At 42.1% G+C, this 25,189-nt stretch overlaps 1 protein-coding gene across 1 annotated transcript in view; it reads left to right on the forward strand.

The window, feature by feature from the left end:
* Nucleotides 1–1,402: 1,402 nt before the first annotated feature.
* The window catches only part of PAH (phenylalanine hydroxylase), a 52,802-nt gene continuing 29,015 nt past the window's right edge, over nucleotides 1,403–25,189 (forward strand). The window contains exons 1-3 of the mRNA XM_006084069.3: nucleotides 1,403–1,595; nucleotides 8,219–8,326; nucleotides 18,481–18,664. Of these exons, the coding sequence (XP_006084131.1) occupies nucleotides 1,533–1,595; nucleotides 8,219–8,326; nucleotides 18,481–18,664 (355 nt within the window). The 5' untranslated portion in view covers nucleotides 1,403–1,532. The remainder of the gene's footprint in view (nucleotides 1,596–8,218; nucleotides 8,327–18,480; nucleotides 18,665–25,189) is intronic.

A 25,189-nucleotide genomic window follows, 5' to 3' on the forward strand; every position in this document is an offset into this window, starting at 1 on the left:
TCCTCTCACCCCCATTTTCCTCTGGTAATCATCATACTGTTATCTGTGTCTATTAGTTTTTCACTTAATCCCTTCACCTTTTTCATCCAGCTCTGTAATTCCCCTCCCCTCTTACAGGTGGCAGTCTGTTCTCTGAGTCTGTTTTTAGTTTGTTAGCTTATGTTGTTCATTAGATTCCACACAGCAATGAAATTATATGGTACTTGTCTTCCTCTGACTAGCTTATTTCACTTGGCAGCATGAAGAAAGTGGAACTGTTTTATGATCCAGCAATTCCACTTCTGGGAATATATCCAAAGAAACCTGAAACACTAACTCAAAAGAACATATGCTCCCCTATGCTCATTGCAACATTGTTTACAATAGCCAAGATTTGGAAGCACTCCAGGTGCCCATCAGTAGATGAGTGGGTAAAAAAGCTGTGGTACATTTACACAATGGAATACTACTCGGCTATTATAATGAGGGAAGTCTTGCCCTAGCAGGTTGGGTTCAGTGTATAGAGCGGCACCCTGTGGACTAAAGGGTCCTGGGTTCAATTCCAGTCAAGGGCACATGCCCAGGTTGCGGGCTTGATCCCCAGTAGGAGGGCATGCAGGAGGCAGACAATCGATGATTCTCTCTCATCATTGATGTTTCTATCTCTCCCTCTCCCTTCCTCTCTGAAATCAGTAAAAATATATTTTAAAAAAGAAAATGAAGGAAGTCTTACCCTTTACAACAGCATGGATGGACCTGGGGAGTATTATGCTGAGTGACACACTTTGAAATGCTACCTTCCATTTACTGAGTGTCTAACTATATGGCAAGAACTGTACTAACTGTTTAATGCATTACCTCATTACTCTTATTACGCATATTCTTGAAACACCCTGGCAAGGGGGCTCCGCCATCCTCTTGGGGCAAAGTTAGGTAAATACCTTCAGGACACGTGGCTGGATTTCAATCCAGTTCTCTCTCTCTCTCTTTTACCTTTGCTCTTTAGCAACTGGGCTCAGCGTTCCCAGTGTGATCTTGTATGTAGTTTTCTGAAGTCAAAGCCCAGAAAGGCTGTTTGTTCAGTGGTTAATAGAAAAGATTTAAAAAAAATGTCAATTAGGGATCCTGACTCTGCTTCTGTGAGCAGAGGGCGGGACAAAGGGTTATTTCTTAAAATTGTATCATTAGAATCATCAGTGGTCACAGGCTTACTCCAATGCAGAGAACCTGCTCCCCTTGCTTCTGAGAGACCTGGAAAAGCCAAATCTGACTAATCACCAGCTCACATGTGGCCCTGCGCTCCTCCCAGGCAGGTTCCTCCACCCAGGGCAGGCAGCCAAGTCTGGCCTCCTCACACCCTCCAGCCCTGGAGCTCTCTGCGTCAGAACACACCCCCCGGGGGCGGTACTCAGGCTGGAGCGCTGCAGGAGACACCTTTGCAAACCGCCCTCTTCTCCCTGATGTCAGGTTAAAAACCTCAGCACCACGTGTTGCTGACAAACCTGCCTGTGACTGACAGCCTAGAGCCAGAGACCTCACTTGCCGGAGCCAGCATGTCAGCTGTGGTCCTGGAGAACCGAAGAGGCCTGACCAGGAAACTCTCAGACTTTGGCCAGGTGAGCCTCAGCCGCGCAGGGAGGGGGATGCTGGTGTCTCCTATTTCCATAAGCTCACCGCCATGTCTGTTTCCATTTGAAGATGATGAAATTGTCCAGGAAGTCATCAGATAACATAGGTCCTCAACAATTGTTTCCCGGGCAGGACATCAGCCCTGCGTGGCTTTCAGGGGGAAAGAGCACTACTTTAGGAGTTAGGGATCTGGCTTTTAGTAGCCACCAACTAGCTGTGTGTCTTTATTTATTTTAATATATTTTATTGATTTTTTACAGAGAGGAAGGGAGAGGATAGAGAGTTAGAAACATCGATGAGAGAGAAACATCGATCAGCTGCCTCCTGCACACCTCCTACTGGGGATGTGCCCACTACCAAGGTACATGCCCTTGACCTGAATCGAACCTAGGACCTCTTGGTCCGCAGGCCGAGGCTCTATCCACTGAGCCAAACCGGTTAGGGCTAGCTGTGTGTCTTTAGACAGGTCACCCTCCCTTTCTGTTGCCTGCTTCTTCTTCTGTACATTGAAGGGGCTGGTCCTTAATGGTCTGGAATGGGAGATGGGGTCCTTCTCCATCTGCTCTTCTGTGATGTTTATAAAATGCTCACAGCCATCTATTGAAGTGGCAAAATTGTGAGAAATTGCATCCTTTTTTTTTTTTTAATCTTTGGGAGAAAATGGGGCATGAAGAAAGTCTCAGACTTACTCAGACCTGGGGAAGGAGAAAATTAAACAGAGAGGAAAGTGAACGAGTTAGCCTTGGACTTGGAATGTGGGAGAGCCCTAAACGTGATTTGGGGATAAGGTGTTGTCTGATTCTCTGGGATTTCTCTGCCTTTCTCTTGAGGTGGACAATTGCATTCTTTTATGACTTACCACACTCCTGGACTCTCTGGTTCAGAACTAAAGCCCAGCTCAGGGAGCAAACCTAACTCTGCAGACACCTTTCGTCAACAGGGTTAGTGAGAACCATCTAGAGAACAGGAAGGTGGAGGGGAGGGGATGAGTGGCTGATGTTTTAGGATAACCAGAGGAGCTGTAGAACTTTTCACTCACGTTTGTTTTGAGTTCTGAGCGGAAGACTTCCTTTGAAAATGTATGCGATGCTTGGAAGACGGGAGAGCTTGGGATTGAAGAGGGATGGTGTGGGAGTCAGACAGGTCCCAGAATAGATCCTGACTTGTCATCCTTTAGTTTCTGTGTTTCTGGCCACAGACCTCCACAATCATGAGAAGAAGTTAGAGGCAGCGACCTGGAGAGTAAAGCCTTGTTTATAAAGCACTGAGAATAAGATTGAGACCCACAGTTAATCACTCTTAATGACTAGAGGTAAAGAGCAGGGTTTAGAACATGCCCTGGTACCCCCTGCACATTGAAAGCAGGGTATTTAACTTTGCAGAGCCTCACCTTTATTCATTTGAAAAATTTGAATAAAAGTACCCACATCCTAGGGTTGGTGTGAGGATGAAATGAAATAATGTCTATAAAGCTCTTAGCACAGTTCCTGAAACATAGGAAAGTGCCAGTGGTGTATAGCTGGAATGGGCTTAATTGTTCAACAAAATGTGTCTGGAACATTGGCAGGAGGGACCATCACTGAGTCAAGTATAGTGACTGGTATAACTTTGTCAGGGAGCAATGCTGAGCATGAAGTCAGGAGACCTGGGATCTCATCTTTGGGTTAGTGAAGCTATGTATTGGGAAAGCAATGTAATTGGGGTGGGAAGAGGCCCAGTTCTGTGACTGTGAAATTGGAGAGGAGGAGTGTTTGAACTGGAATAGACTTAAGGATTTCATCCAAGTCTGACAGTCTGTGAAAAAGATACAATTTATGCCTTCGTGAAGCTATCAGCTCAGATAAAGACCATACACTGGACGTAATTCTGACACAAGGTTGGAAGGCATACGGTATGGCAAGCACTCCACACATGCAACAAGCAGAACAATTCTGCAAGAGATGTTGACTCACTCGTTCACCCAACAAAGACTTATTGAGCACCTACCATGTGTCAGGCACAACAGAGCTTCTATCCTGGAGAAACTTACATTGTACTGTAGGAGACAGACAATAAAAAAGTTAACCAAATGAACATATAATTTCTTGCAGAGATAAGTGCTGTGAAGAAAAATAGTGCAGGGAATGGAATAGAAGATGAAGGGCACTCAGAAATCACAACTAAGAATGGTGAAGCCAGTGTTCAAAACCAGATTTGACTCCGAGCCTTCCCTCTCCCCTGCATGCTCCTCTACCTCACTGCTTTCTCCTATAGAGAAACGCTGGAATATAGAGGTATAGTGTGTACATGGCAGGATGCTTGCATCTTTCTTTCAGTTGTCTTACACGGTAGATACATGTGTGTTTAACCACTCAGGCAATTATGCACCTCTTACTATGGCCCCTCAAAAGCACTAAGAATGAAAAGCAATGCCCCTGGAATATCCTTGCCAAAGAGTATTATTGCTTGTAATTTGGAAAAGTGTTCTTTTTTCCATATACAATGAATGTATTTGTTAGACACAACCCAACACAATATATTTCTATTGTTAAATGTATTGCTCAATGATCAAAATACTTTTCTTTCTGGTTCCTAGTAAAGTTCTTTCTCCCAGCCCTATTTCTTCCTACTTAGTTTCTGAGCTTCTCTTGTCTGCTTTTACCCATCCTGGAGGTACCTTTGTTTCTAAGTCAACTCACATGTCTATTGGAAACAAATAAGGGTTGGATTATGAGCCAATAAAAACATATTCTGGAAGAAATTTGGCCAAGGTCCCATGCTGGGTCAATGTAGCAATGTTGAAATTAGTATCTACCCAAGACCACACCATTTCACAAACTTTCGTGAGCTTCCTTTCATTTAAAGTTTCTCAGGCTTTGAAAAGAGGAGCTGTAATCCCAGTTGAGTCTGCCATTAGGAGGCAGAATAAGAACTTTGGAGTTGTTGGCCCCGAGTTCAAGTCCAGACTTTGCTACTTATGAGCTGGGTGTCTTGGACAGGCCATTTAACCTTGCTGAGTTTATTTCCTCATTTGCAAAACTACTTCATGGGACTACTGTGGAAACATGTAAACTCTTAGAATAGTGCTATTTGCTGCTGCTGAAGCCTCTTAACTGTGAAAAGTACCAAGTATGGCTCCTGGCACACAGTGGGAACTCAGTCAATATTAATTTTACTAACACTAAAGAGTAGTGACTTATCATATGGCAAGTGTAAATTTGCAGACACATTTGAGAAAAGTCATAATTTTTTAAAAAATAGGCTGTATATTTTTATCAGTGATTTTAAAATATTTCATGGTTAAGTAACAATCTGCGATGCTTTTGAAAATGCAGATTCTAAGATCCTACCCAAGATATCCTGATTTGATTGGGTTGGGAGGGACCCAGGGATCTGCATTTGAATAAGGAATCATCAGGTAATTTTGGAGTGGAGATCCAAGGAACACTCACTGAGAAGCCCTGATTTAGAAATTGTGTAGGGAGAATGGAGAAAGTAAAAGAGGCACAGGAACAGGTGAGGAGTGGTATTGAGTAACTGGTGATTAGATCAGAGAGGAGCTCTTTGTAAGAAACCTAGGTCTTAGAAGATGGACCTTATGCTCATAGCAGAGTTAATTGCATAGAATGACTGATAATTAGGATCCTGAGTTCTTGACCTGGGACCACTACCTGTGTGACCTCAGGTGAGTCACTTCCTTTAGCCCATAGTTTCTCTATCTGAAAAATGAGGGTTTGAACTAGATGAACTCCAAAGCCAAGTGTAGCTCTGTGAGTCAAAATTCAAGTTCCATATGGGCATCAGAAGCCAAAGCAATGCACAGAACGAAGAGGGATTGTTTCTAAGAGAAGCGAGACCCAAGAGGGCTTTTGGGGAAGGGTGAGCTGTTTGAAAGAGGGAGAGAGAGGAGTGCAGTGGATTTACCCCAATGAGGAGTTGAAAGGGCAAGGAGGAAACCAGTTGGATGATGGGGAGGTTCTTGTGGGTGAGCCTTAGGAGGCCCTTGACTCTCAGAAGGAAGTATTTTATCACACTGGCCATCAGGGGGCTCTAAAGAACTGAGTAGGAAAAGGACATGAGCAAAATTATTTGGGTTGGATCTATGAGGATCACTAAGAGCTGGATTAGAGTGCTGGCAGTAGGAACAAAAGAAGGACCTGGCCCTGAGAGCTATGTCTGCAGAAGGTCAGATTGGTCTTGGTGGTTGGCTGAACATGCACAGGAGTGGGAAGGGGGTGGTGCTGGAATTTTGAGCACGGTACATACATGTCTGAATTGAGAGGTGACATCTGTGGGGATGTATCAGTAATATGTCCCTTTTCTTGGAGGCCAACAGGATAAGAGAATGTTGCCAAGGGAACTAGAAACAGGGACACCCTTTGTCATTTCAAGGAAATCAGAAAAGACTAAGGGCTCAGTGTTCTCTGGTGGGAAGAAGACTGCTGTCAGAAACTCATCTGCATATCTTTGGCAGGGCTTAGAGGAGGGAGAAGGTGGGATAGAGTCTGCTGTAAATCCAGATTCATAGATAGTATTCTGGGTTACATAACAATGGGTAAATTACTTAATTTCTCTAAACCTTAATTTTGTCCTCAGTAAAAGGAGGCACTTGGAAATTAATAAACCTACCTTCTAGATCAAGCATGTCAAACCCAAAGGCTAACACGGGCCAAATAAACAAGGTTTACATTTATGTGGGCCGCAAAAAAACAAAAGCTTCAATTTTCATAGAAACATAGGTTTATTTCGATAGAGACATGCTGAATACAAAGGGCTGAAATAAATGAGTAATAGTTAACATAAAATAATAGAACATTTTAATAAGAATTAATATTTTTTCTGGAACATTAACTTACCAGAAACTGAATAACTGCATAAATTAATAAGCGCAATGCAAATAAACCTATTTTTCTTGTTCTCCGAAAGTAAAATATTTCCTGTTGTGCACACCAAACAAGTCAGCCCAAGACTAATGATGTGACAATCAGCTGCTAAAATATATGCTGCTAGTATTAGTAGGAAGAAATGGTGCGCCTGCGCGTAAGTCGAGTAATGGAAATGAATGCAACAGGATTATAGTAATCAGTCATTAGAGAACATTGTAGTTTGTTATTAATAATTATGTATAACAAAATATTGTAAAAATTAAGTTACAAAATTTTTATTAAAATGTTTCTTACATACCGTTATATTGGCTGGGCCGCAAAAATATTCGTTTGGGCCACATGTGACCCGAGGACCGTGAGTTTGACATGCTTGTCCTAGATTGTTACAAGAATTAAATGAGATCATCCAAATGCCTGTGACATTATAGGATCTTAATAAATGATGGATTAAAAATTTTTAAGAAAGACTACATTATGCTCCATATACAGATATATAACAGTTCAGTCTTCTAATTCATTTGAAACTCCTAATCACACTTGCTCTGTTTCAGATAAGGTTCTGGGGAAATCTATTTTCTGAATTAAAAGAAGTTTGTCCTAAGGGTCATTGGTGTTTATGCAGGGCTTATTATACCAAGTCATTGATAGACCCTGTCCAACACAGGGTCTATCCATTGGGATAATGTAACATCCATTCCACTAATTTCTTCAATCTGCTTATAAGAGAGTAATTTTCTGTACATTTTTTCCTAGTTTTAGGTACATGCTATTTATTTGTGGGCACACATGGAACTTTATATATTATTATAAAACTAGTGTAAAAAATTTCAGCACTTTCTGGACTGCCAATCCTAATCCCACCCTAATTTGCTGTCACATGCATGTAGAAAGTGCTAGATCCTTGACATGCTTTGCTATTTTGTTTAAGACATCCACCTTCCAGTGGGTTATTTGTGTACTTTTATGTATCTGGTAACTTTTTCTATAGTTGTATATCGAAGATCCCAGTATACAAGAACAAGTTAATGCTTCCCTGAGAGCGTTGCCAAAGGCCAAGAAGTCATTCTCATGTATTTAAAATATTATCATCATTTTTATAGACTCCTCTTAATATTCTATTTGAACTACTTTATCTTTTCTTTTTTCATCATCTGAACACTATTTAGACAGGGCTTGTTATTAGCATAATTTTACAGATGAAGAAACTATGAAGGCTAAATGATTTGCCCAAAGTAGTTCAGCTGAGAGAATCCTAACCCACATCTTCAGAATCAAAATTCTGTGTGTTCTGTTTTTAGGACTTTCCACCCTATATTTTTCAATGTTTTCCTGGGACACTTTTTGAACCAGCTCTAAGGATTTATTTTTTTAATTTTTTTTTTTAGTTATTTGGTTTGTTGTGTGTCTATTCAACCAAATTTTGAGTTTCTTCATCTTTGAATCTCTGAGCCCTATTACCTGGCACTTGGCTGGTGCTCATTAAAAGGTACTGGATCTACAGGGTGACTGGTGACACCAGTGAATAACTGAAGCTTCTAAAGTTGAAATCTGACCTAGGAGTATTATTGAAAATATCACTGACCTTGATTTATCTCCCACCACATTATATACTTCTCTATAGAATCTATATATTCCAAGGTTTAACTAGATAAAAGAGTTCCTGATGGTCTCCTCCCTGGAGGTTTCACAGAAATGAGTTGCTAAGCCATGGAAAACATTTTAACCAAGTATGTTTAATTCTGTAGGAAACAAGCTATATTGAAAACAACTCCAATGAAAATGATGCCGTATCACTGATTTTCTCACTCAAAGAAGAAGTTGGCGCACTGGCCAAAGTCTTGCGCTTATTTGAGGTAAGAGCATTATTCCTTTCTGCCTGGGATAGTGGCGTAGCTGACTTCTGTGTAATTTTCTAGTTGGGTGCATGAACATAGGATAGAATCTGGCAGACTTGCTTTTCAGCTTAGGCTTTTGCATTAACCAACTGTGTGACTTTAATTAAGTTGTTCTTCTCTCTGAGCCTCAGTTTCTGTATTCATAGTCAGAGTCATTCAGAATCCTGGTGGCACATCAAGGAAACCAGCCCTGGCCTTAGACTTCTTTTTATCAAACTTTTCTTGAATTAATTACCATCTTCTCAATGTCTTTGCTTTTTTAAAATAATTTTTAAAATATATTTTATTGATTTTTTTACAGAGAGGAAGGGAGAGAGATAGAGAGTTAGAAACATCGATGAGAGAGAAACATCGATCAGCTGCCTCCTGCACACTCCCTACTGGGGATGTGCCTGCAACCAAGGTACATGCCCTTGACCAGAATCGAACCTGGGACCTTTCAGTCCGCAGGCCGATGCTCTATCCACTGAGCCAAACCAGTTAGGGCTCAATGTTTTTGCTTTTAACAGTAGCACTTGTTTGCCTTCAGGGTATACATTTCTCTCTGGCCCTGAGGATGGTTTCTTCAGGCAGGGAACCTTGGCTTAGTCATCTTATATCCTCTACACACCCAAATTTTAATATATTAAGTGATTCATTAAGAATGAAATTAAATTTAAATATAAGCAAAGGAAATCAGACTTTTCTTTTACTCTTTGCCCTGGATTTTAAGAAGGAATATTTTTGAACCAATTAAGTTTTACCCTGAGTTCTTTAATAAAATGAAATCTGGTGATTGAATACGTAAATAAATGGAGAAGAGACAAAACTCCCATGGAGAAGAATTCCAAATAATTTAAGTAGATATTCTACTCAGAGACAAGAACCCCCCCCCCTTCTTCAGTGTGGGTGGCACAGAGTGACTTTCTTCCATCGAAAATAATATGAGATGAGGGAAGAGTAACTTTTCTGTGGAGAACCCAACAAGGAGTAGCTCAGCCAGGTGATCAAGGTCAAAATCAATAGTGACAAGTCATATGGATAATGATGAGAATGGCACTTTGCCTCTGCAGTCTTCCTCCCCCAAACCCATAACCACAGTCTAACCATGAGAAAAACATCTGACAAATTTTAGTTAAGGGACAATATATAAAATACCTGATCCATAACTCCTTAAAACTCAAGGTCATAAAAAACAAGAAATACCTGAGAAATTGTTATAGCCAAGAGGAACCTTAAGGGACATACTGACTATATGTAATATAGTGATCTGAATGGGATCCTAGAACAGAAAAGAGACATTAGATATAAACTAAGGAAATTCAAATGCAGTAATAATATCTTTAGTTTATGACAATGCACTAATATTGGTTTATTAATGTTTCACCACCAATATAAGATGTTAACAATAGGGAAACTGGGTTCAGAGTACGTTGGGATTTTCAGTAGTATTCTCTCAGTTTTTCTGTCAATCTGGAATTTATCTAAAAATAGTTAATTAAAAAATTAAACTTGGCTATGCAAAAAGAGGGGTGGGATGGGAAATGTCGATTCTCAAATGTTGGAGAAGAGAGGCAGGGTACTTTCTGAATGACAAACAGTTTATAAAAATAATGTATCTGTAAAATTCTCCTTTGTAATAATTTAGCCCTTGTATTATTCAGTCAATCAAATCAGCATTTTCCCCTTGAGAGGTCAGGCAGTAGAGTTAATAGAGTTAATAAATTAAATAATAGTAAATTAATAGGATGTTTTCAACTTAATAAATAAACCACAAGTAACTAAATTACCCAGACTGGATAAAATGTACTCAAGGAGTGTGGGTGTGTGTGTGTGTGTACTCTGGGTAAACTTTTTCAAATTAAATTCATTGGATGACATCGGTTACTAACATTACATAAGCCTCAAATATGCTATTCCACAATACATAGTCTGTGCATTGCATTGTGTGCTCACCATTTGGGTGAACTTTTTAAAGCATTATCCCAAAATTTTAATTGCCCTGGTCAAGAAGTGATGTTATTAGACCCATTTACAGAGGAGGTCACAGAGGTTACTGTCCTGGGTGATTAGTAAAAGGGTTGTTGTTAGTATGTATTGATTTTTTTCCCAGATGTATTTCAGAAACTGCCCTAAACATTGTATAAGCCAGCATACCTTCTGCTTCTCCTTACCAGCCTGGCAAAATGCAGAGTTAAGTTATAATTATTCAAAGTGCCAAGGCAAGGAGGAAAATCTCATTCTAGCGGGTGTGGAACCACATTAGGTGGTAAGCCAGGCTTGATTTGGTCCTCATTCAACTTGGTGAAGAAGGTATTACTCCATTTTATGAATGAGGAAACTGAAATTCTGTGAGACGACCACACAGCTAAAGTGTGGTGAGATGGGGCTGAGCTCAGGTTCCGAGGCCCACAAGCTCTCCCTGAACTGCTAAATACAGCTCTCCCTGTACATCTGAAGCATCTATGGAGTTTTTCAAATGTGCAAATATTCTGGCCCCGTCCTCCTATTCTCTGGGGGCAGGAGGATCTGTTACAGGCATTCTTTCTTTCTTTTTTTCCAAATTGAAAAATGTGTCAAAATACAAGAAAAATACTTGTTCATAATTCCACCATCCACAAGAAACCACTGTCAGCATATGGACATATTCACTTTCATTTTTTCTCATGTATGATTATGGTTTCCAAAATTACAAATTGACATATTGTTCTTTAAAAATAGAGAACATTCAAGATACAGCTATAGTTCTTTCTATAGTCCCTCAATCGTGCCATCCTGCAAATGTCCAGGCCACAGCATTATTATTATATTTTTAAAATATGTTTTTATTGATTTTTAGAGAGAGAGAGAAAGGGGAAGGGAAAGAGAGATAAAAACATTGATGAGAGAGGAACATCATCAATTGGCTGCCTCCTGCACTCCCCGCACTGGGGATTGAGCCCACAACCCGGGCATGTGCCCTGACCAGGAATCGAATTGGTGACTTCTTGGTTCCTGGGTTGACACACCACTGAGCCACAACGGCTGGCCTAGGCAACATTTTTATCAGTTTAGCATATTTCCTTCCAGTCCTTTAAAAAGCTTTATTGATATTGACAGGTCCCATGCTTTGCACATTGCTCTGCAACCTCTTTGTGTCAGTTCAGTCGAGTGGTCAAGGGCGTGGACTCTGGGAGACGGTGCTGTGGCTTTGGGAGAGCTGTTGGATTTTCCTGTGCGTCAGTTCCTTATCTGTAAACTGGGAATAGGATAGTGTCTGCTTTAAAGGGTAGTTGTGCGGATTAAATATTAATGCCTCTAAAACCCTCAGAGCAGTTACATATTAAGTGTTCAGTAAGAATTGCTACGTAGTTTTATTCTGAATGCAATGTTTTTGAGATATAACCTTTAAGCTCTTAATATGTACTCCATGCGGTGGAAGCTTTCTTAGCCCCCATTCACCAGGAGCACATACGAGGCATCCTAGCTCCTCAAACAAAAAGCGAGGTCTGCAGGGGAGGGCAGACTTCTCCCAGCGTGCGAGGTTTCATTCCCTTCCTGAGAGCCCATCTTTTCCTTAGATGATTAGCACCAAAGCCACCATCCCATGAAGAGATGATGTTGCCTGCCAATGGGCCCGTGGCTTTGTAGACCTCAGCTAGTAACATCAGAATGCAACACAACGCGTTTGATGTTTATAACAGAGACACACAGGTGCTGTGTTTGCATGTGCTGGGTGGGTGATGGGAGCAAAGAAGCAAATGTTTTAGTGAATTGGGGCCACAAGACTAGGAATATACCAAAAACTGTACCTGCTAACCTACCAATGCCCCATTGTCCTCAGGGACTTGTTCTGCCAATTCTTTATGCATTTATTTTAAACATTTTCCCTAGCTCTCTATTTTTTTAGCCTCTACTACTTCATGTCCCATACCTTCTTAACAAAAAAAAAGTCTCCTGCGAGACTTTACTGCAAGTGGTTAATGGGCTATAAAATTAGAAGCAGGCTCCTTGGGGAAGCTGCACAGAAGCGGTCTCTCCCCTCATTCCCCATCACTAGCCCTCTGCTAATCACCGCACTGTGTATTCCCTAGGGAAGGGAACAAGCAAATCAGCAGATATGCAGAGCTCTTAAGTGACGGATATGCCCCATTAGCATCATGTAATTGATGGAGACACAGAGGCTCAGGCGAAGCAAGCTGCCCAGTGCTAGACACTGGGAGCTAAACATTGCTTCAGACTTCCCCCTCCTTTTTCACAGTAGACTGGTTTTTTAGAAACAAATGGGAAAGGCACAATCTATGTTAGTCATATTCACTTCCTACACTCTATCTACCTCTGCCCAGACAACCCACAATTTCCCCTCATCAGATATTCAGTGGGTTCATACTCTCTCCTGTATGCATTCAGCTTATATATATGCATCTCCTGTTTCCAGACCCTATATAGGTGCTGTGGAGACTGGGATGAGCCAGACAGACATTCTCTGTCGCTATAGACCTTGGAAGAGGTTGGGGTTCCACAAGCTTCCTTAACCCAGACTTGAGATAGAGTTGGTCAGGGGAGGCTTCTTGTAGGCATAATGTTTAAGCTGAAACATGAAGGGGGGTGGGCCGGGAGAGGCAGAGGGAAGTAAATTCCAAAACAAAGAAACAAATGACTTGAAGTAAGAGAATAAACAGGGGATCTGGTCATAAAATCCTCAAATCCTTGGCCCTTTGCCCACCTCATATTCCTGGGGACAAAGGCCGGGTGGCAGGGGGCATCCAGACAGGCAATGTTTATTACTCTACAGTTTGGACTTTGAGGCCTGCCCGTGACCCCTGGGCCTGATGAGCAGGACAGAATCGAGAGCAAATCACGAGGGTTGCTTTTACCCCACCCTGACCTTAGATCCAGGGCAGTTGTGAACAGGAAAATGCTTACGGGAAACATTTCTTCTTTAATAAAAACAAGAACAACTTTGAGTCCCACTAGTGGAGAAAAGTTTTTAGAATCCAGATGATTTTCATTTTATTTAAATCCCCAAATATAGGCAATGATATAAAGAACACCCATGTAACTCACTTCCTGCCTAAGAAATAAAACACTGTATGAGTGACTAATGTCCTTGGGTATCCCTTCCTCCTGTACTCCCTCCTGAGAGGTAGCTGTGAATCGGAATTTTATGCATATGATTCCCATGCATGTTTTATACTTTGTTCTATATAGATAAGCATTAGTGATGCATGGCATCGTTTTGCAAGCTTTAATCTTCATAACATTGTAACTCTCCTGCAGCTCTCTTTCTTGAGGAGAGGGTGGTGAGCATTGTTTTGGAGATTTGCTCACACAGTTCTTGCTCATTCCTTTCCCCTCTATCTATTCTTTTGTGTGGTTATATTTATTCACTTCCTGTTAATGGATACCTAGGTGGCTTCCATGGTTTGTCCACACAAATGGTGCTGCACTAAACATTTCATGCAGGTCTGATGTCCTGTTTATTGAAGGGAAGAGCCTCAAATGGAAAACGGGTACTGTTTTTAGCTGCCGAACAGTTCAGAATTGGACACACTTGAGAAATAGCAACAGAGAGCTTACTTTTCCCACTTCTGTTATGAAGTTAGTTTAGACAGAGCTGTGGCCCATTGGCAGCACACACATGATTGCTTTTCAGTGGCCTGGAATGGAACAGACCTCGGTGCCTTTTTTATCAGATCGCTCTGGTGGCAAGAAAAGGTATAGGAAGAGGAATGTAAGAAAAAGAAAGGCCTTTTTCTCTAAAGCCTTGAGAAGATCCTGGATGAAGCTGCTACCCCAGCTCTCCCCAGGAAGGGGTCTCCTCCAATTTGGACACAACTACATGGAGGGGAGGGTGGGGAAGAAACAATCTAACAAAAAGGGTGAAGACACAGGGAAGAAAAGGCCAAAAGATTTCAAGGGACACTTCCAAAGGAAGCAAGAGTAGAATCCCAAAAGATAGTCTCTGGGGTGTGAATCCTACTGAAAGTCCAGCATGAATCTGCTCAAGAGCTCTCCTCCAAGGTAGTGTGTGTGGGGTGGGGAGTGGGGGCTCCCTCTAGAAATGAATTGTGTTTATATTTTTCTGAATGTTTTCGGTTTCCTGTTAATCCCAGTGGGTTGAATTGCTAGACTCTTGATCAATCGGGGCTGTTGTGGGCCTTCTCACAAAAAGAGACCAGTGAAATACATAAGAAGCCCTGCCTGCACCTCCATGCAATTTCTTCTCAATCTTTGTAACTATCATTTCTTACCCCAAATATTGTCAGAGCCTCTGGATTGTTCCTGCCCTTGCCCCATTACAGTCTATTCATAAAACAGTTGCCAGAATGTTCCTTTTGAAACATGAGTCAAAGGATGTCTCCTCTTCCAGATTACCTCCCTTAGCTTCTTCCATCACTTGGAGTGAAAAACAAACTTCAGGTAATGGCCCAAAATGCCATACGTGGTCTATTCCCTGTTACTTCTCTTCCTCATTTCCTAGCGCCCTCCCTCTTGCTCACTCTGCCCTAGTCAGCACTGGCCTCCTTGATGGCTCTCAGTCATATTGGACATTATCTTACCCCAGGGCCTTTGCAGTTACTGTTCCCTCATGCCTTGCTCCCTCACTGACTTCAGGTCGATGCTACATGTCACCTGTTTATTTTTTGAGGACTTCCTGACCACACTGTTTAAAATGGCACCTCCATGGCACCCCTGGGATAACTGATCTCTCTTTTCTGCTTTATTTTCCGAAGATGATTTTTAGTTATTCATGACAGTTATTATTTGTCTCTTCCTTCAAGAATGTCAGCTTCAGGAGGGCAGGGATTCTTCCTGCCCTGTTCCCTGTTGTACCCCAATGTTTGGCCCATGGAAAGTATTTGACTGGATGAGCTATTGGAAGTTTCCGTTTCTTTGCTTGAGACCAATGACTTGGGACATTCTTTGTGAATGTCTTTGATGTGACCTCCGAGATAGGCAGGGCATAACTTCACTTACGTGTACTCTAAGGCAGCAGCAGGTAGTGTGGTCCAAGAAGTTCTTGCTTCCAGTCTGGTCTCCTCTGAAAACATGCTCAGCTCTTCCTTCTCTTTTCTGAAACATGTTCCAGGGAAAGGAGCTGAGGAAGGAGCTGAAACAGAATATGTTTTGATGTCCAGGGAAATGTGTATCCTACCACGATGAGACAGGCAGAGTACAATGAGTTCTTACTGAATACCTATGAAGGCAGCCAACATAATACTTTCTCTCTTTCTAATTCTCACTAAGCTGTCAGGTAACATTATTATCTTTATTTCAAATATGATCAAACAAAAGCTTGATGCATTTCATTCTAGTCTTTTGTTGGCCTGGGCATCATTTTTTAAAAAAATTGTTAATTATCACATACCTATATTCATCATAAGTATTTTCCCAAGGGGTTGTCATTATAACCCTGTAAGAAATAAAGTGAATTTTTCATTATAAAAGTCAGAAACATTGTTTTAGAAAAGTTGAACTATGATAAAAATGAAAATAGAAAGAAGGAAACAAAATTATCTATAGGCCCATGATCTGAAGACCACCAATCATGCAATGGCCAATGACACTTTATTTTATATAAGATGTTGTTGTGACTTGCTTTTTAATAGTTGTGTCCTCTCTACTGAGTGATTACATTATATAGTCTACCTACCCATTCCCCTATTGTGGGAATTTAGTTAGTTTACACACTTAGGTAAAGTATGTCCCCATAAGTGAAGTCTCTAGAATAGCACAAACTGAATTTGGGGTACAAATTGTTTTATGGCTCTTCCCAGAGGCAGTGCTGTTGCCAGGGGTGTGGTGTGGGTGGTGAGTACTAACAGCCTATGATCAGCCTTCCAGCCCTTCCTCCCCCTAACTCCCCCCCCCCCACCTCTGTCCTCCTTAGTCAGCAGGTAAGCTTGCCAGAGGTGTGGCCTGTCCTGGCTATTGGTGTTGCTGTGTTCTCTGCTCTCCAAATGTCAGGGATTGGTTCTTTCTTCCTTTTGAAGTTTCAACTTACGTAAATAGCCATTGGAACTCACCCACTCTTTTTCTTTCTGAGCCAAGAAGGATGACAATATTCTTTTCTTTGTTTAGGAAGTTACCTCTGTTTGCTTAGAAAGCTTCAAAGCAGCCGAAACCGGTTTGGCTCAGTGGATAGAGCGTCAGCCTGCGGACTGAAAGGTCCCAGGTTCGATTCCGGTCAAGGGCATGTACCTGGGTTGCTGGCACATCCCCAGTGGGGGGATGTGCGGGAGGCAGCTGATCGATGTTTCTAACTCTCTATCTCTCTCCCTTCCTCTCTGTAAAAAATCAATACAAAAATATATTTAAAAAAAAAAAAGAAAGCTTCAAAGCAACTGCTATTCTCTGGCTTTCCCTCCTCCACCTTCTCTCTCTCTGGTCCATGTCCTCACATTGGGTAACCTGGGGTCACCATCGGGGCTGTATCCTCTGCAGCTGGTGCCCACAGATAACCACCCCATCACCATGACTCTGAAGTTAGAAAAAATGAGCCCGTCTCCTACCACTTTTGGCAAAACCTCTTCATCTCTGATTTCACTCTCTATTTCTCCTTTAACCTTCTCAAAGGGTTGTGGGGACGATCACAGAAAATAATTCTAAACTGTGAAGTGATATTCAAAGTGAAAAATGTATTCATATTGTAATTATTCATGTTCTCTTTACCTGCCATTAACCACTAAGGGAAAAAATACTTCTTGAATGACAAAGTTGATTAATTTTGTGTTTTGAAGTTGTTGAGTTATTCAAGTTAAACATTACTTTTTCAGGGTATATTGTCTATTTAAATGTTTGGGGTAACCCCAGTTATTTGCTTCTTTTAAAAAATATTTTTATTGATTTCAGAGAGGAAGGGAGAGAGAGATAGAAACATCAATGATGAGAGAGAATCATAGATCAGCTGCCTCCTGCATGCCTCCTACTGGGGATTGAGCCCGCAACTCAGGCATGTGCCCTGACTGGGAATCGAACTGTGACCTCATGGTTCATAGGTCGACACTCCACCACTGAGCCACACTGGCTGGGCTATTTGCTTATTTTAATAAAGGGTAGAGGGTGCCCCTTGGTTGTCTTTATAATGAGCAGCGCTCTCAATGCAATCACAGACTTTCTGAACAAGTAGCAGATAACTTGCCATGCATTAAAATTTCACAGCAATTTAAGTAACTTTTTAATTACAAATTCATAATAGCGAAATCTCACCAGCTAAAGACATTGAATTTGAGTAGGTATATCAAGCAATTATTATTTTTGTGGCATTTAATACAAGCAGCCTCTCCCCTTCTCAAAAAGCCTCATGTGTCCTGTCCTGTCCTGTTAAATACTGCATTATGTTTGTGTTTATATCCCTATAACTTGAATGGAAGCTTTTATAAAGAGAAGTACCTTTGTTTTGTTCACTGATGTAGCCCAACCACCTAGAGGAGTAATGGGTATTGGTAGATGCTGCCTACACATTTGTTGTATATTTGAATAAACATGTGAGCAGTAATTATACTAAATAATTTTTACTGAGCATTTACCATGTACCAGGCAGTGTACATGTATCATTTCATCCAATGTTCCCAATAAATATATGAAGCAGGTGTCACTTTTATCACCAAATTACAGATGTGGAAACTGAAGGTTAGAAACATAAAGTAAATTGTTTCAGGTCTCATAGCCAATATAATTGAGAACTTGGATTTAAACCCAATTAGCTTGACTCCTATGGACCATGTTCAAGCAGAAAAATGTTGCTTCTGTATTATCTATTTATTGAAATATTATTATTGAGATTCCATGGGATTTCATTTGGGAAAGGGAGTTTTCCTATGTAAATATTTTTGGCAAACACTGTCCTAAACATTCAAACCAAATCAACATCTATGGTTGCAACTCTAGGCCTTGAGCAGATTTCCATGTGGTTAAATTCTGCAGTATTGGAACTATATCCTCACCTCTTGCCATTTGTTATTGGGTTTTGAAAAAAAAAGAAAATAGACAACTTGTGCAACTTCAAGGACTTTCTTCTACTCTGATTTGGAAAATCCTATTCGCCATCTGTCTGCATTTCCTTGTGCGGTGTGTTTTGCTCTGGTTTGGTGTGTTTGGTCTGCGTTCATGACAACTGTCCTCTTCACATATCCAATTCTGTTTTCTAGGAGAATGAAATAAATCTGACCCACATTGAATCCAGACCTTCGCGCTTAAAGAAAGATGAGTATGAAATCTTCACCAGTCTGGACAAGGGCAGCATGCCTACTCTGGCCAACATCATTAAGATCTTGAAGCATGAAATTGGTGCCACTGTGCATGAGCTTTCCCGAGAGAAGAAGAAAGACACAGGTAAGAAAGAGAGGAATTTTGAAACCCTAGTTACTCTATATTCTGTTTATAATCATATCTACCCTGGAAGACTATTGGGGGTTTAAGAGAGAGGATGTAGGCTAGGGATCTAGACGAGAGCCTAGCATATTTTGGACATTTAGTAAATGTTAGTTCTTTCCCCCCTTCCTCCGGAGAACTATTTTTAATATTAATTGTTTTCTTTCTGCTGCTGAAATTTTTATATATTTTTCATTCTTGAGTTGGGTTGTCATGCTCTCCATCTCCTATCTCTAGAGGGAGGATGGTTAGGGTGTAGAGGGTGCTTTTTATGTAAACACAACTTCAAGACAAATTCCATGGTCATCTCCATTCCCACCAGAGGGCTGTCCCCACATCCTTGTCATAGTATGTAGATTCTGTAGCTGGCAACTGCCTGCCCTTGTCCTAGGGCTTTCATTTCTTTATCTGTCTTTTTCTCTAGATTATGAGCTTCCTATAGGAGGAGGGAGTATTTTTTAAAAAAATATTTATATTCTATGAATTTAGCCCAGTGCTTAGAACACAAGTGCTGAGCAAATATTTGGGAGTGAATGATTAAATCTAGGAGTTGTCAAGACTTGCCCTGTCTCCTTATTGACTTGTTGAAGAGCTGCCCATTGATGACCTCTGAACAATAAGTCAACAAAGTAGGGCTATAAAGTTGGGCTTGAACAGACTTCAGTTCAAGTCCTACCTCTTCCACTTAAAGACTTTGAGACCCCTGGCAAGTCCCTTTCACTGCTCTGACCTCAATTTTTCAGGGGGTTTCTGTGAGGGTTAAATGAGATCATACATATACTGCCTGTCTGGTGAATGATAGTATGTGGTTGTTGTTACCATTATGTGTATCCTAAAAGGAATACAGAGGAACAATGTGATTGCTTTCAGGATACAAAACATCTTCAGATAAACTATCCTATATAATAAAAGGGTAATAAGCAAATTAACCCTAATGGAGGAACGACTGGGAACAACTGGTCGCTATGAGGCACACTGACCACCAGGGGGCAGGTGATCAATGCAGGAACTGCCCCCTGGTAGTCATTGTGCTGAGGGGTCCCAGACTGTGAGAGGGTGCAGGCTTGGCTGAGGGATCCCCCCTCCCAAGTGTACGAATTTTCATGCATTGGGCCTCTAGTGTTTAATAATGTTTTATTTTTTAGAGCAGGTTCATGCTTACGGGAAAATCCCCCAAGGGGTCCCAGACTGTGAGAGGGTGCAGGCTTGGCTGAGGGATCCCCCCTCCCAAGTGTATGAATTTTCATGCATTGGGCCTCTAGTGTTTAATAATGTTTTATTTTTTAGAGCAGGTTCATGCTTACGGGAAAATTGGGCAGGAAGTACAGAGTTCTCACATGTTCTCTTTCTCCCCCCCAACCTCAGTTTCTCCTGTTATTAACATCTTGCATTGCTGTGCTAAATTTTTAATAATTGACGAGCTGTAGTGATACAATATTAATAACTAAAGTCCAGAGTTTGTGTTAGAGATCATGCTTTGTATTGTACAGCTCTTTTGGTTTTGACAGATGCAGATAATGACATGGTGATCAACAATGGTGGATAGTGTCATGTATCCATCATTCCAGGTTCATGCATTTGATTTAACTGCCCCCCAAATACTCCATGCTCCACTGGTTCTTCTCTACTTCTTCCCTTGATCCCTTTGGAAACAATTGATCTTTTACTGTCTCTGTGATTCTGACTTTTCTAGAATGGCATATAGTTGGAATCAGAGTATGTGGTGGTTTCTTTCACTTAGCAACATATATTTAATTTCTTTATATCTTTTTGTGACTCAGTGGCTCATTTCCTTTTTAAAAAAAATATATTTTATTGATTCTTTACAGAGAGGAAGGGAGAGGGATAGAGAGTTAGAAACATCGATCAGCTGCCTCCTGCATACGCACCCACTGGGGATGTGCCTGGAACCAAGGTACATGCCCTTGACTGGAATCAAACCCAGGACGCTTGAGTCCGCAGGCCGATGCTCTATCCACTGAGCCAAACCAGTCAGGGCTCATTTCCTTTTATTGCTGAATAATGTTCAATTGTATGGATGTACCATATTTGGTTTATTTATTCACCAATCGAAGGACATTTTGGTTGCGTCCGAGTTGTGATGATTATTGATAAAGCTGTTATAAACATTCATGGGCAGGTTTTTATGTGGACCTGAGTTCTCAGTTCATTTGGGTAAATACATAGGAGTACAATTGCTGAGAAGAACTAGTTTTTCTAAATAACTAAAAAAAATTCTATTGTATAATCAAAAGTTTTTTATAAAAACACTGAAGAGTTTAAGTCAAGAGGATTTCGGGCTCTGTCACTGAAAATAGCATTTTAATAGGCAGAGATGCTTTAAAATGAAACAATACCCGCCACTTAGCACAGGCCATTGACACAGTTTCTATAAGATGCCTCCAAGGCGTTCCTAGGAGATCTCTACTCCTTCTCTGCCCTCGTCCTCCTGTGGCTATCACATAAGCAAGTCCATCCAGGGCTCTGCCCTTGCCGAGGGTGGTCATCATGCTCATGGGCTCAGGTCACGGGGGGAGGGCACTTGGAATTCTTCCTCGGATCCACCCTGTCTGCCTGCCTCCCCCTTCCACCTTCCAAGCTGCTTCCCTGATGATCATCTCCTTTTGCTTTTCCGGCCACCTGCTCCCAACAGGAGTGCAGGCTCTCAGGACAAAGGCCCTGCTGGACCCGGGGCCAGGCTCTGCCTCTGCTTGGAGCAGGTGGAGGCCTGGCCAGCTGCGGCCCTGGGGTAGGAAATCAAAGCAATTGACAGGCAGGCACACGGCCCCTTGGGGAGCCAGGGAAGATGTATGTAGATCAGATGAAGGGCTGGCAGCCTGAACTGGAGGCTCAGAAAGGAGGCTCTTAACGGCCGTGGAAGAATAGTTAGGAGCCCAGACTTTGAAACCAGGGGACACCACGCTTAATAGAACTTTGGGCAAATTGCTGGCCTTTACGATCTCCCACTGTATCACATGGGAGCAACAAGAATCTCTGTTTCATAGGATTAATGAAATAACAGCGGTGGAGCATCAAGAGCAGTGCAGAGTGTGTTCAAGGGCTTAATAGATGTTCTCTATACCGGTTGCTATAAATAATGGCCCGAGCACAGGAGCCACGAAAAGCCAGCCCACACACAGTTCCTTTTTCAGAGATTCTGAGAACTAGCAAATGACCTCTGAGGTCATGCAGCCCAACAGACTCCTTAATTTTTCATGGTACAAAACAGAGGCCGTGACTTGCCTTAAGGCACAGAGGGGATCCGGTGCAGTCGTGGGTAAGCGTGTGTTGAGTGATGCTTTGTGCCAGGCACTGTGCTAGGAGCTGGAGTGACAGAGGGCTGCACTGCCTGACCTTAAGGAGCTCACAGGCTGACGGAGGCAACGAGACACCCAGGTGGATACTGTAGAGGGACAGGGGCTGAACATAGCACAGTTTTGATTCCCTAACGGAGTGTTGAGATTTAAAATTGGGTTGACATTCTACCTGGTGGAGAAAAACTCTGAAGACTAAGCCTTTAAAACAGCACATGTTTTGTGACCCTCATTTCTTCAGACGCTTGGCCGCCCCATCCCATACTGGCTGCCCCTACCTGTCAGGGTTTCCTGACCTTCACGTCCTTGTAACAGAACAGATGCTAGGGACACAGGTGATGCTGAAACTTGGTAAGCTTGCACCTGTGGAGAGAGACGGGCCCTTTGGGCTTCTGAGGGTAGTTCTTATGAAGTGAAACCTGGGCCCAGAAGCAGATTTTTTTTAGGGGAAACAGCCATCCCTTTGCAAAGTTGCTCTTTCTGCAGAGCTCAGTGGGAGGATGATTAGAGAAAGAAAAGCATCATGGTAGATCCGAACCTTTGATTCTTTTCACTTGACAAAATGCCCTGTCTAGGGAGGGGCTCAGACCACAGGGGCAAGTCTGACAGCAAGTTGAAGTGGGAGATCTGAACCCCTCAAATCAATTAGGCTAAACCACTTTCCATTCTAGTGTTTAAACCATTCAAAAGGCCATGTGGGTGATAGAAAATGAAACTTTTCAGTTTCTTAATTGCTAAACGTTCCCCACCCAAAAGAGCTTAAGAGAAGGTTAATTATGGTGACAAGTTAAAGAAACCCCAACCTTCTCAAATGCCTCCTGGAGAAGCTGATGTGAGTTTAATAGGATTTTAATCCAGAGAGTCTTTTGAATACTTGAGGTCTATTCTCCTGCTACCCTCTCTCCTGATGACCTCAAATCCTTCTTCAACCCAACATAAAAGAGCATTAATATCTTCCATCAACCCATCTCCTAATCCTTTTACCTTTGCCTTTGAGTCGTCTGCATGACATTGCGTGTGGAGGGGGGTGGGAAATTCCTACGTGGAGACAGATTGCAGCCAGCAAAAGCAGACGGACCAAATGTCTGGGCTAGACGGAAGTAGAGGATCATCGCCTTTGGAGAAAATTATCTGTTGGGAATTATTTTCCAAAAGCAAATGGGCATTTAGTGGATTTTGTTCAAGCTGTGGTGATTATGAAGATCCTGGTGTGGAAGCAAAAGGAGTCCAGATTGCTCTTGTGTGTGCTTGTGTGTGTGTGTGTGGGGGGGGGGGGGGTAGAGGACTATTTATTTTATCTATCTATCTATCTAGCCTGGGGGCAATTAGGATTTTATTTCTTTTTTTATTTGTATCAATTTATGAAGCAATGATTTAAGGGGGAAAATCACTGCAAGAAGACCTAAAGCAACATCATTATACTCATTCCTTTCCTCTCATACATCTCTGCCCCTCCCAGCCCTCTGGAGTTTTCTCTTTTCTGCTTCAATATCGCTGCCCCAAATAGCAGTGCCACGATGAGGCTGAAGTTTCAGATCAATTGTGGGGAGAAGAAGGATAGGGTTTCCTTGGAGGAATCTGAAAAGACCCTGAATTTGGGACATAATGGTACACACATGTGTGCGCGCGCCTGTGCATATTTTTTAAGAGACAAGATTTTTCAAAGGTATCTTGACTCTCAAAGAGATTATAAGCATCTTTAGGGAGAAGTTGCTTAAGGCTGGAGGGAGGTCCAGATGGTTAGGGGTTTCCCCATTTCCATCACCTGTGCCTGCCTTTCTTCTCTCTCTTCCTCTGCTCCTCTGTTCTGCATTCCCTCCTTCTCCTTGTCCCCTTCTCAGTTCCAAACCTCCTCCCATGCATTTGACTTGGACCAGGGGTGCCTCTCTGGGCTGTAGATGCTTGTGGTCCTGGGTCTGCAGGAGACCATGTATTTGCATGTTTGTAAAAACACACAGATTGATGGCCATTTGCAGCCTACCTGGATGCTTGCTGGATGTGTTGATGTTGCCATACGTCCTGGCGGCTGGAAATGTGACTTTTGTTTCAACATATCCCATCTTCCCCAACACCCAGAACTTGCTTCTCCCAGGTCTTACTTCCTAAACCTTGTCCTGGATCTCCAAGGTGACAGCTGGTGAAGTCCTTGTCTAAATCCTTAGGCCTGGCCTGAGTCCTCTGAAGCCACGGGTTTGGGGAAGGGCTCCTGGAGGGTGATGGACATTCTATGGAAGAGTCTTCAGATGTCTTTTTTATCATCCAATGTAGCTTGACCATAACTCCAGTTGTAAGTGATAGGTAATCAGATCTCAGGGCAATGGGAATGCTCAGAAAACAGAATTCAGTATTTGGGAATAGAGTGGGCAACCTGCAAAAAAATATGTTTATGAGATTGATGTCTTAAAAAGGATATTGGGAGGACAGTTCTAGTTTAGATTGGTGAGTGGAATAATGACCTTGCAGGTCATTAAAAAAAAATATATATATATATATAATTGATTTCAGAGAGAGAAAGTGATAAGGAGAGAGAGATAGAAACATTGATGGGACAGCAACATCTATTGGCTGCCTCCTGCATGCCCTGTATTGGGGATCAAGCCTGCAACCTGGGTTGTGCCCTGACCAGGAATCGAACAGGTGACTGCCTGGTGCATGTGACCTGCCAGCTGAGCCACACCAGCTGGGCACCTTGCAGGCCATTTAAAAAATGTATTTATTATTTCATTCATAACCATTTACTCATTCCATCCACTTATTTATTTCAACACATTTTTACTCTTTGTTTCATGGCTAGATCCCTTTCATCCATCCAGTTCTCATTCTCATTTTAACATATGGACAGAGAGAGAGCAAATGCTTTGCCTACCATGTCAATTATAGAAGTGGGCTCTGAACCCACCATGCCTGGCCACTGCCCTGTCCAGGAGGGACAGGGAAAGAGACTGGCACCACCAGCCAGCATTTGGCTCACTCCTTACCAAGGCTTTCCTAAAGAGTGTTTCTTCTCTAGAAAGCAAGTAGATGCTCCTTCAAAGAGAAAAAACAACACATTGAAAGTCTTCATGCTGCTGGATGTTGGCGAACCGCTCTCCTTTCTCGGGGAGATATTGTGATTAGCACCGGGACTGCTTTTCTTGGGGGCTGGAGGCCATTGCCTTGGAGGAGAGACACC

This window comes from Myotis lucifugus, unplaced genomic scaffold, assembly GCF_000147115.1.
Source record: "Myotis lucifugus unplaced genomic scaffold, Myoluc2.0 scaffold_10, whole genome shotgun sequence".
Taxonomy (NCBI): Eukaryota; Metazoa; Chordata; class Mammalia; order Chiroptera; family Vespertilionidae; genus Myotis; species Myotis lucifugus.